The 13365-nt window shown below is 43.6% G+C and overlaps 1 protein-coding gene across 3 annotated transcripts in view; it reads right to left on the reverse strand.

The window, feature by feature from the left end:
* Positions 1-13365, reverse strand: part of MGAT4D (MGAT4 family member D) — a 481639-nt gene that overhangs the window by 298001 nt on the left and 170273 nt on the right. For all 3 annotated transcript variants that reach the window (XM_029596826.1, XM_029596870.1, XM_029596782.1), the window contains one exon: positions 12181-12314. In XM_029596826.1, the coding sequence (XP_029452686.1) occupies positions 12181-12314 (134 nt within the window). The remainder of the gene's footprint in view (positions 1-12180; positions 12315-13365) is intronic.

A 13365-nucleotide genomic window follows, 5' to 3' on the forward strand; every position in this document is an offset into this window, starting at 1 on the left:
AGGGGATTTTCTTCGTTCTTCTGGAGGAGATGGTTCTGATAGGACCTCTTCTGAAGAGGTGTCAGTGTCAGTATCCTTCCACGTCTCCGGTGTATGTGGTCTAGGCATTGTATGCCCCGATGGCATCGATGGTTGTTTCTTAGGCATCGATGGAAACAACGGAGACATTGGTGGAACAGGACGAGGAACCCCCCATGGACCCGGAATGGGCTCAGGAATCGGTGATTCTCCGACAGTGTCTTGTCCCCTCGGTGGCAATGGTACTTCCTGAGGTTTTACAGGGATTGCGCTGATGAGCGTATGTAATTTTGCCAAAATTGGCGCAAAAAGAGATAAATCCGGCATTGGCATCGGTGGTATCTCCGGAGGAACCAGTAGTGGCATCGGAATCGGCGGAATCGGTGATGGGACCGGTGAGGATATTGGAAGTGGCATCGAAAGTGTCTCCAATGGAACTGGAAACGGTATCGGTACCGGTGTCGATGGAATCGATGGAGATAGGAGTGGCAATGGCGCTGACCTCAAAGGTAGAGTCGGTGCCAGCATCGTGTTGAGGCGCGCATTCCTAACTGCCTGGCGGATATAGCCGTCCAGTTCCACCCACATAGCTGGTGAGACCAGAGCAGCTATAGGGGGAGGCAGCGATGGCGATTCCGGTACCTCCACAGAGCCCTGGGGAGGTACAGTTCCCAGCACCAATATTGGTGGAGATCGCCGTGGAGTGGAAGGCCTCGACGAAGCGTCACCCCTCCGAGGTTTCTTAGATGCTGATCCATGATCCTTCGATGGACCGCCGGTTATTGGGTCGGTCTCAGGATCGTGAGGCCTCCGATGACGATGACGATGTTTCTGTTTGAGTTCAATGCCCGACATCGATTTTATCAAGGAAACTGACGGAGATGGAGATGCCCTATCCCCCGCTTCATCCGGTCTTCGCTTCTTAAGGACGACCTTACGGATCGCTCCAGCCGGAGACGACTGTGTGGACGTCGATGTCGAGGGGATTAACTGCAGAAGGAACAGGTGTTCCATTTTCTCCATCCGGAGTCTTCTGCCCTTTGGTGTCATCTCAGCACATTTTGGGCAGGAAAGGACGTCGTGTTTGTCACCGAGACAGAGCACACACTAAGTGTGGGTCCGTGATGGACATCGTACGAAAACAAACCGGGCATTTCTTGAATCCCGTAGCCATTAAGTCGGACAGCCGTCGATGACTTTAGGATAAACAACACGGCAAAAAGAGAAAAACTTATTGCGATGTAAAAAAATGGGAGACCCCTACGGTGTCGAAGTTTTTCGGTTCTTTTCAGAACTTTTTTGTATATAGTGAAAATCAACTCACAGGACTCCAATTTAACTGCGAGGCTAACCGCTCCGCGGAAAAAAGAAGACTGAAGGGAGACCCCTGTGGCAGAGAATATCATGGCATGCTGGGCATGCTCAGTAGACACACAGTGCCAGGCAAAGGTTTCTAGAAACTTTGACAGACGTTTTTCCGTATAGGGCTCCATTACTGATTACTGATTACATTACTCCAACCCTCTTCAATATCTACCTCCTCCCTCTCTGCCATCTCCTCACTAGTCTTAATCTAATCTTCTATCTGTATGCAGACGACGTACAAATTCTCTTACCAATTACCAAATCATTAAGCAAAACCCTCGAGTTTTGGGACACCTGCCTCAAGTCCATAAACAACCTTCTATCAAGCCTTAACTTGATCCTGAACACAAAAAAGACGGAATATCTACTTATCTCACACGATGGCAATTTTACACAGCTTAACCCACTTCCTGCAACCCTTCCTTCTTTCTCCTCCGAAGTCAGAAATTTAGGAGTCCTCATGGATAAACAACTTAACTTCAAAAGCTTCATCAACACCACCACCAAGGACTGCTTTTTCAAACTCCAAGTTTTAAAACGACTCAGACCTCTCCTCCACTTCCAAGACTTCCGTACAGTACTTCAGGCAATCATTTTCTCAAAGATAGACTATTGCAACTCACTTCTGATCGGCCTCCCTGCAAATACTATCAAGCCATTACAGATGGTACAAAATTCCACGGCCAGGATTCTAACCAGATCCAAAAAATGGGACCACATCACCCCCATTCTGAAGATCCTCCACTGGCTCCCTATCAATTTCAGAATACTGTTCAAAGTTCTAACCATCACCCACAAAGCGATATTCAACATCACACCTTTGGATCTCAAGTTCCCTCTCAGACTGCACTTACCATTCAGGCCGGTAAGAGCAGCATATAAAGACACCCTCCAGGTTCCCTTTCTAAAAACAACTTCAGGAATGAGAGCCCTCTCAGCGTCTGGTCCAAAACACTGGAATTCTCTCCCTCCAGACCTACGGCTAGAACACTGCCCGGTTACTTTTAAGAAAAGACTCAAAACCTGGTTGTTCAATCAGGCCTTTTCCCATTCAGATAATCCTCTGAATTAAATTCCTCCCCGTTCCTCAGCAGTATTTACACTTTTCCTTCTCATTTATATCTCCTTAGTCAAAAAAATTTCATGTTTAGATTTTGCTCTTCTACTTAGCTCCTGTTGCCTTCACTACGGTTCACATACCTAATCTTCACCCCAGTAGCCGTTTATTATATTTGTACAGTGACACCCTCATATGCCCCTCTGTTCCATGATTTCAGTTTGGTGCTATACCTTAGCGTCAACCCCTAGTTTTCTGTTGCTTAGTTCAAGACCTAAGCCTCTGCGATCATGTATGTATTATATTTACTCTCTTTGAGACACTGTTTTCTGTACAAATGTTAAATGTTATTCTGCTTGTTTTTTGGTTAACAAGATATTTTATTATTAGTTCTTTGTAATTGTTCACATTTGAAGCTCTGTCAATGTTCAATGTAATTGCTTTCATTTACTGAAGCACTGTTTCTGTTCAATGTAAACCGAACTGATTTGTAAACCCTTACAAGAATTTCGGTATATAAAACTGTTAAATAAATAAATAAATACATTTTTATTTATTTTAACACTTTTTTATACCGGCATTCGTAGGACACATCATGTCGGTTTACAAGTAACTGAGAAAGGAAATTACAATGAACGGGGGAGGGGGGTTAACTGGATGATATACAGAGGTACAGGAAAAGAGAGTCAGCAAGCAGAGTTACAACTATTTGCATTCATATTAGGATTAGATATGCAAATGAACTAATAAACAATGTTAAGGGGCATGTGCACTTAAGAACTTAGCATATGAAACTTATTTACAGTATGACAGAGACAAGTGCACGTATGTACAATTAAATGCTGGTGCTAGGGGGGGTAGGGAGGGAGGGAAGAGGGGAAAAGGAGTGGAGGGGGTGGAGGGAACAGGGTACATTAGAGTGAGGGTACTTTTAGGGAGAGGTTACTAGGGGGTGAGAGGGCGGGGTAGGGGGAGGCTAGGGGCGCTAGGGGAGGGAGGGGGGGGTGCAGGGATGTTAGGAGGGAGGGTACAGAGGTGGTAAAAGGGAGGGAGCGGGTGGGGGTACTGGGATGGTATAGGGGAGGTCAGGGAGAAGGACTATAGGCTGAGCTGGGACTGGGGTCGTTCAAGGAGGACAATGACTAGGATTGAGAGGAATTGGGGTATGCCTGTTTAAACAGCCATGTCTTGATTCCTTTTTTGAAATGGCTCAGGGACGGTTCTAAGCGGAGTTTGACGGGTAGGGAATTCCAGAGGGTAGGGCCCGCAATGGAGAAGGCTCTATCCCTAGTAGTGGTAAGGTGCCCAATTTTAAGTGAGGGGGTTTGGAGAGTACCAGCAAGGGAGTTTCTAGTGGGGCGATTAGCTTGACGGAATTGTGGCATATCTTCAAGCCAGGGTGAATTGTTATTGTATAATGTGTTATGGAGAATGGTAAGTGTTTTGTATTGGGAACGGAAGGTGATGGGGAGCCAATGGAGATCTTGGAGTATGGGAGTGATATGGTCAGTTTTTCTGGTGTTTGTTAAGATTCTTGCCATAGCATTTTGAAGGATTTGAAGGGGTTTAATGGTAGAGGCAGGGAGGCCTAGGAGAAGGGAGTTGCAATAGTCGAGTTTAGATAGTATGGTGGTTTGCATAACAGTGCGGAAGTCATGGGCGTGGAGAAGGGGCTTCAGTTTTTTGAGGATTTGAAGTTTGTAGAAGCCCCCTTTTAGAAGTGATGTCACCCATATGTGAGGACTAGCATCCTGCTTGTCCTGGGATAAACGAAAGGTTTTCACAAGATAGGTTGTGTCGTGAAACATTTTATTATGTATATATTTAAGGAAACATACATAAATTGTCGAAATACATTTCGTTCGTTTAACCTTTACCTTCTGGTTTGCTAGTAGACTGAATTACTGTGTCACGAAATTATGTTTGTCTAAAAAGTGTGTCACCAACATGAAAAGTTTGGAAAGCTCTGCCATAGAAAACCATTTGTGCTATAATTTATTATGTAATCATAGTGCAAAACAGCACTTTGGTGTCCATAACTCTGAATTTCCTGATTTTGTGTTTTACATTGTAACATAACATTTTTCTAACCAAGATTTTTGCATTGAATTTCCAAGGTTTTATTTTTAAATTGTGTAGCTATATTGGATTTCTAGCTGTACTGCATCAATATAAATATCTACATTAAGAATTAGTATCCATTTCTTCAGTGATACTATATCAGTATTTATTTTATTTATTTATTTTTAATTCTTTATATACCGAGGTTCCTGTATGAAAATACAAATCACTCCGGTTTACATGAAACAGAAAATCTCCTAGGGCTTTATATAATCGTCCAAGGCTTTACATAAAACAATTTAAACAGAAAATCGCCAACGGTTTTACATAAAAACAAATTGAACAAAGTGGTAGAAAGGAAGCATATAACAAGAGAATAAATATGAAATATATAATAGAAGAGTGCATTAATGAGAATAATTGGCGTGAGTGAAATTCAGAACCGAGAACTAATATTGGTAAAAGTTCTGACGACTACCTGAGTGGAAATTCGAGTTTAAAGGGAGGGAGTTTAAAAGGAAGCAAGAAGGGGGGGGAGAGATCTGATTGGATAATAGGGGAGGAATAGCATATGGGTCGACCTAGATTTATTTATTCATTCATAAATTTATATTCCGCCTTTCTCAATAAAATTATACAAGGCAGATCACAATCAATATAAAACATGTAGTACATTATACACTTAAAAACCATAATACATAAAAACATTCAAATCATACACCTACATAAGTCAATCTTTATTTATAAAACTCACATAATTCCCATTAGTTTGTAATCTCTGCGTAAGTCTCAGTGAACAAATATGTTTTCATGTCTTTATATAATTTCTTTACATCAGACTCTAATCTAAGGGCCAACAGCAGGCTGTTCCATGAGATGGACCAGCAAATTAGAATACCCTAGATCATACCATTTGTATTTGGTACTCATTTATCGATGGGACAGACAGTTTCCCCTGATCTGGTAACTGTAAGGTCCACATAGGCACAGTAAGGTTAGAAACTGATCAGCCGTTGCTTGTGTCTTGGAGTTAATCAAGTTTGCTAGCAAGGATAGTGTTTCTGCTCGATCCTCGGGTAGAAAGGCTTTTGCAAGGGTGATATCCAGTTCTGCTCCTATGAATTGGAGCAGATGAGACTGTGTGAGATGGGACTTTTGATAATTGATGAGAAATCCCGTGGAGTGAAGTAGAGCAATTGTCTGGTTGAGAGAAGTTATTGCTCCTTGTTGAGATTGACTTCTGATGAGCCAGTTGTCTAGATATGGGGAGACATGGACACCTTGTTTGTGCAAGTGTGCTGCTATCACTGCCAGACATTTGGTGAATACTCTGGGAGCAGAGGAGAGTCCGAATGGCAGTACTCTGTATTGGAAATGTTGGTGGCCTACTATGAAGCGCAGGTACTTGCAATGAGGAGAGAATATTGGAATATGAGCGTAAGCGTCTTGTAGATCCAGAGAACAAAGCCAATCTTCTTTTTGGAGAAGTGGAAGCATGGTGCCTAGAGAGACCATCCTGAACTTTTCCTTTTTTAGAAATTTGTTGAGATTTCTGAGGTCTAGGATGGGTCCTAGGCCTCCTGTTTTCTTTGGAATGAGGAAATATCGGGAGTAGAATCCTCTGCCCTGCTGAGACCGGGGCACCGGTTCCACAGCCCTGGCTTTCAGAAGGGTGGATAATTCTATTTGAAGTTGAAGAATGTGATTTTTGTTGAGATGAAGCTGGGGTGGTTGAAATTCTGTGGGAATTGAGAGGAAATTGAGTTTGTAACCTCGAGATATTATGGACAGAACCCATTGATCCGTTGTTACTGTTATCCAATTGTTGTAAAATTTGGATAATCTGCCTCCTACAGGGAGTTCTGATCGAGGATTGTTTGATTGGCTTAGTTCTCTGAAGATATCTTCAAAAGCCTGCCGCAGGGCCTGTTTGAGTAGCAGGCTGGGGCCTGGGTGCTCTCTGCTGATGATGCTGTGTCCTGTGCTGAGTCCTTGATTGTCTAGGCCTAGTTGCTGGAGGATAAAATCGTTTTTGACGATAGTAAGGCCTCCGCATTTCTCTCCTTTGAGTTCTTCGAGCAGCATGTGTGGTAGGATCCTGAGGCAGAGAGGATAGCTGCCTTAAGGTCTCATTATGTTCCTTTAATTGGGAGACTGTTTCTTGAACTTTAGTACCAAACAAATTGTCCCCTGTGCAGGGGAGGTCCACCAGTTCATCTTGGACCTCTGGCCTAAGGTCCGAGGCCTTAAGCCAGGCCCACCTCCTGGCACTTATACCTGAAGCTGCAACTCTTGATACTGTTTCGAAAGAATCATATGCAGCTCTCACCTCGTGTTTTCCAGCCTCAAAAGCTTTGTGGATGAGGTTTTGTGCTGACTCTCTGTATTCTTGGGGGAGAGATGGGATAAAATCCTCCATCTGCTTCCAGAGGTTTCTTTGGTATTGGGTGATATATAATTGATAAGCTGCTATTCTGGAGTTTAGCATTGCACCCTGGAATACCTTACGACCTAGAGTATCTAGAAACCTGTTGTCCTTCCCCGGAGGATTAGAAGAATGTACTCTTGTTCTCTTTGCATTCTTCTGTGCTGATTCAACAACTACTGAAGTATGTGGTAGTTGGGATTCTTGATAACCTGGTGCAGCTTGGACTAAGTATGTTGAGTCCATTCTTTTGTTGATGGAAGGAATAGAACAAGGATGTTCCCACATTCTGTGTTGAAGCTGAAGGAGAACATCATGAATAGGTATTGCCATAATTTGTTTGGGAGGATCAACAAATTGCAATACCTCAAGGGTTTGGTGATGTAGATCCTGTTTGGACTCTAACTTAAAGGGGATAGAGTCAGCCATGTCTTGAACAAAGGCAGAAAAAGTGAGGTCCTCTGGTGGGGATTGTTTCCTTGGGTGTGGTGGAGAAGGGTCAGACATAAAAGTTTCAGAGGTGTCTGATTGTGTATCACTCCATGTGTCGTAATCTGGAGTGTGTGGACGTGGCTTGGCAGTTGTAGGTAGAGGAGGTACACCAGAGGGTCCTGGAATGGGTTCCTGAAAAGAAGAATCCTCTTCCAGCGGATTAGAGGACAAGGAATCCAGTAAGTCTTGATATTTCTTCTGAATCACTGAATACAGTGCTGCTTCAGACGATGCAGCATCTCCAGAAGGAAGTGGCATCGTAGGTGTTAGAGTTGACGTGGATGGCATCGAGGATCTTGGTTTTGGAACCGATGGTATAGACAACCTTCCAGTAGGTGGATGTGTGGCCGCAGTGGTAGCGATCGGCATCTATGCTGGAACCGAAGCTGCGGATAGCATCGATGTCATGCCTGATGAAAGGGGAGGCATCGATGTGGATATCGAGGAAAAAACTGATGTGCGCTGTATCGATGTTTCCTACGGCATCGGGAAGGGTCCTGGTGACAGGAAAGTTCCCGGAATCTGGATGGTGCTCGGCATCGGGAGAGGTCCCGGAATCGGTGCCGTCATCGGTGGTAGATCGGATATCGGCACTGGTTGTGCCAGCATCGGTGACGTCGTTGTCAAGGCAGACGTCACCGGCATCGGCGATGTCGCTGGCATCGGTGTAGTCACCGGTAAGTGCTCTTTGATGGCTTGCAATACCGCTTCCTTTATAAATGATGTGAAGTCTTGCGGTATCGGGGTAGGAAGTGACACCGGTGGAGGCGGAGATGACCCTGTCTGCAGTGTAACTGATGCCGTGGTAGGCCTATCAGGCATCGAGGTGTCCGTGCGCTTAGCCCGCTTTTCACTCGGTTTCTCGCGGACAGATCCCGACGGTGACACAGAGGCATGCCGATGACGGTGCTTATGTCTAGGCCTTACCTCTGCTGCCGAGAGAATTGATGATGTCGATGGCGTTGGGGAGGATTTGTCTCCTGAACCATCCGGTCTGCGCTTTTTTAATAGAACTTTTTTAGAAGCTCCTACCGGTGAGGACTTCGATGAAGTGGATGGAGAGGGAATCAACTGCAGACTGAAGAGCTGTTGAATTTTCTCCTGACGCAGTTTTCTTCCTTTGGGTGTCATCTCTTGGCATTGCTGGCAAGAGGAGATACCATGTTGATCACCCAGACATCGAACGCACTCTAAGTGCGGATCTGTAACCGACATTGTTCGGTTACAAGTCGGGCATTTTTTAAAACCCGACGCCATGGTATCACCGACGGCCGTTGATAACTGAAAAAAAGAGAGCAGCGTTTTTTGAAAAGTAACACTGAATTAATTCACCAGCCGGTGAGGTGAGAGAAGTGAGATCCTGTGAGGGAGAATTTAGGTAAAAAATGACTGTTTTTTAGTCAGAAACTGAGATAAACTCAGAGGGCTCCGGTGTCCGTGCTGCTAACCAGCGGCGCGGAAAAACGAAGACTGAAGTGAGACCCCTGTGGCAGAGAATATCATGGCATGCTGTTCATGCACAGTGGCCTCACAGGGCCAGTCAAAAGTTTCTAGAAACTTTGACAGACGTTTTCCCGCACTAGGGCTCCGTTACTGACGTCACCCATATGTGAGGACTAGCATCCTGCTTGTCCTGGGATAAAGTAATCTTCACAGAGCTTCCCAGCCTGACAAGTTTACATCTGTTTTTTCTTTAATAGATATATTCAATATATTGGCTTAACCAAACAAAAAACCTTTGATAGGAATGGGAGCATATCCAAATTTTTGCTCACTATTCTGTAAAAATTACAGATTCATGGCTCAAAACAAAATTCATGCCTTAGATATATGCTCTAAAGGGTAACTGTTTAAACCCCGGTGTGCGTAAATCCCGGGGTTTAAGTGCATGGCCGGGCCTTATGCACGCCAGGCCTATTTTCAAATGGGCCTGCCCATGCGCGTAAACCCCGATACGCGATTAAGTGTTGGGACCTGAAAAGGGGGCGGTCCAGTGGACGGAAAGGGGAGGAGCTGGAGGTGCCGGTACAGCGGCCATTTGCTGTTGTGCCGGGGAAGCTCGCACCGGCAGTCGGCCAGTGCGCGCAAGTTGCTTCTGCTCCGGAGGAGCAGCAACTTAGAAAACAAAAAAAATTAGGTAAGGCAGATTAGTTTTAGGGAGTGGGGAGGAGAGGCAAAGGGGAAGGGAGGCTAGGGTAGGGGGTAAGGAAGCTCCCTCCCAATCCACTCCTTAATTGGAGCGGACTGGGAGGGAACTGGGGAAGGCTGAGATGTGTTGCCGCGCAAAGCTAGCTAAAATCTACCCCCCCTTGCATGTGCGAATTACAAAATCCAGCGCACATGTGCGCGTGGCCCAATTTTATAACATGTGCGCACTGGCGATCACATGTCATAAAATCTTGTGTCCATGTGCGCGCGCGTATTTTTTTAAAATCTACACTTTAAGTTGCTTAGCCATGAACTCTCTTATGGGCGTGGTAAGCATAATCAAATTCTGGGTCGCTACTCTAAAAATTACAGGGGCTTGGCCCAATCAATTTGAACATCTCAGATAAAATGGTCAGACCAATAAAATATATAATACTGCTGCTCAATCAGTAGCTCTTCCATCAACTAGAGGCAGTGAATACTGTCTTAGCTGTCACTGCACCACACATATGTAGTAGTGATGTACAGGATAAAAAAAAAAAGAATGTTCTTTGCCTCAACTGGATGAAGGATTAAACCTAATCATTCTGGTCTGATGTAGTAGAAAAGCAAAGGAACATAAGTAATTCTAAGCAGCTCACAGTCACAATACTAACACATTTGCGATAAAGAGCACATTACGTTAAACTTATGCTACTATGGTTCTGACATTATGAGCCCTGATGTCCTCTCAGAGTCAGATCCATTTGGCTAACAAATTACACAATGCTAATTTTATTACAGCAATCCCAGGTCTGTTGGGATCAAATGAAGCAAAAAGGACTTTGGTCTGCTCCAAGTAGAGGACAACAGATGTTTTGATATGCAAAGACTTACATAAGCCCTGGAGAGTTTGAAGAATAGATGCAAGATGAAAAGCTAGTTCAGCCCAGGTCACCATGTAAGGGACAAACCAAAGGACTTTGCATCTTTGTGATCCCCTTCATGAGCATTGAGAAAGCTGGTAATAAGTAAAATACCTTACTTCCTACCATGGGCCGTGTGTGCACCCTTATCTAGCCACGCGCAAAAGGTATATATTATTTTATAAAATATGCATGTAGATTCAGAGAGAGAAAGAGACTCTTTAAAAGGCTCAGCTTGATACTCTATATATGGACCACTGTAAAGGGATACTTTGATTTGGGGTGAGTTTTTGGGAGGTGGGTTGGAGTTAGGGGGATGGTGTTACAGAAACATTCAGAGGTATTCATTGTAAACTTGACATCATTAAAGAATTTTAGACCTTATAAGTGATGAAGAGTTGATTTGTACACTGCAATCTCTGCTAGGTGCATTGTACAAATCAATTCCTTTTCATCACTTATAAGGTCTAAAATTCTTTAATGATGTCAGTTTTACAATGGCTACCTCCAAATTTGTCTAACACCCTCCCCAACCCCAGTCCACCTCTCGAAAACTCATCCTGAATCAAAATGCCCCCTTAACAAAGGTCCATATATATAGAGTATCAAGCTGAGCCTTATAAAAGATTCTCTCTCTCTCTTTCCCAGATGTTCACCAGACCTCTATGCCTACTGAGAAGCTGTAGCAGTTATGTGTGTCAGTGCTGGTACTGCCTCTAGAATGCCCATATCTTGCCCCTTTTCCACCTACTTTTTCTGGGCACTCGTACATGAATGTACGCGCGTCCTCCCACGCTGCCCACTTATACATGTATATGGCTGGTTTGCTCACACAAGGCTTTTAAAATATACCTCTAAATGTTTAGGACTTTCTTAATGTTGTATTTCCAATTTTTGAATTATTACAATTTCTGTTCAAATTACCTGAGAAAATCTACCACTGGAACAATCTCTAAGGTTGAGTAGATTGTGGAAAGTTAGAAGAGCTGATGATCTCTTGTTTCAGAGGGATTATCCAGAAAAGATTATAAAATGAGGAAATTAGCCCTTAACAACAAAATACAGGTGCTTCCATTTCCTTTCATATTACTCTTTGGGGGTCGATTTTCAAAGGAGGGCGCGCCTGTCCATGTGTTATAAAATACGATATCTGCTAGCACATACACAGCGGATTTTGCCATCCACGCGCACAGGTGCAGGCAGATGGCCTCCTCCGCGCCCTCTCCCAGTTCCCTCCCAGTCCGCGCCAGTTATGCAGCGGACTGGGAGGTAACTTTCCAATGACTAACCCTACCCTTCCTACCTCTTCGCCACTCCTCCCCAAACCCTACCCCCTACCTACTCTTAAATTTTTTTTTTTTAATTTGGAGCAGCAGTAGATTCTGTGCGCTGGCCAACTGCCAGCATATGCTTCCCCGAGACAGCGGTCTTTCCCTGCCCCACCCTGCCCAGACCACCCCCCCCCGGCTCGCCCCTTCTGAGAGGCCCGGCACTCTTGTGGGTATTGGTGGTTACGTGCATGGCCCAGCCACACACAAAACCGCCGGTATTTGCACGCATGGGCCGTTGAAAATTTACTTGTTTATGTTTATTACAAAGCTATCTCCAGCAGACTCCACTCACCAATAAACAAAATGCAGGTAGTCAGTATGTTCTGCAGTTTCAAGTGTGAATGTCAAGTTGTATAATATTTTTCCATATTGACTTACCTCTGCTACAAAGACAATCACAAGACAGTCATTTTTTTCCTCCTCAGTCATCTCATAGAAGAGAGAAGTCAATGTTTCCAATAGATAACTTTCTTTGTTCCTTTTCACAGTGGGAATACCCATCACTAGGGACACTGTGAAAAGAAAAATACATAAGAAGAGAGGCTCAGTTATACTTATATTTATTGGAAGTGATGAATGGAACACACTGGAAATATTTCCACTGTGTGTTGGGCAATATTAATCATGAATATATAATGCTGGTCTAGAAGAGTGCTTCAGTAAAACATTTAAAGGTGAATGTTAAAAGCCCAGCACATGCCAAAATTAATTGATACATGTGTATGTAGGACATGCGCAGGCCCACAGAATTTTAAAAAATGCCCACATGCTCGCTTATCTCCCAATGCACAAATATCCCACGCCAAACAAAAAAGGGGTGAATATGAGCATGATGTGGGCAGGGCATATTGTTACAGGGAAGGAGAAAGAGATATTCATGAAAGTGCCTATGTGCCTGTACGGTGTCCAGGTCTAATGCTGCATAACTTTACTTCTGCTATTAAGGAGGTGTAAGTGTACTTGCTATCTTAGTGGGAGGGGCATATATACACTTTCAGGGTTGTGTTCGGAATTTGGGATTCTATATGGATTCCTCCCTATCTTGGCATTAATAGCTGAAGTCAGTTTTATCAGTAGGATATATGAAATTACTCCAGTTATGTCAACTCATATCTTTATTGGAACAAGATGATTTTAGAACTATTGTTCTAGTATTTGTTTTAACAATATTGGATTATGGGAATTCTGTCTTCTTTGGAGTTTCTAAATCTGGATTAAAAGCAGTATAGCTTTGTAGAACTCAGATGCTAGATTAGTTTCAAGGGCCTCGAAACATCATCATATATCTTCATTGTTGAACCAGCTTCACTGGTTGCCAGTGGAACAAAGTGTCAAATTTAAGGTATCACTGATTCATTAAGGAGTAAAGCTCCTTCATTTTTGTCAAATTTGTTTAAGGTTTATGTTATGTATTGATCTGACCTATGAATGTATAAACCCATATTATGAATGTCACCTCAAACTATCGAATAACTATGATCTATGAATGTTTCTTCTGAACCGTTGTGATCTTTCTTAGGAATGGCGGTTTATAAAATGCTTAAATAAGATAATGTATTTATT

The sequence above is a fragment of the Rhinatrema bivittatum genome, chromosome 1 (genome assembly GCF_901001135.1).
Source record: "Rhinatrema bivittatum chromosome 1, aRhiBiv1.1, whole genome shotgun sequence".
NCBI classification, from domain to species: Eukaryota; Metazoa; Chordata; class Amphibia; order Gymnophiona; family Rhinatrematidae; genus Rhinatrema; species Rhinatrema bivittatum.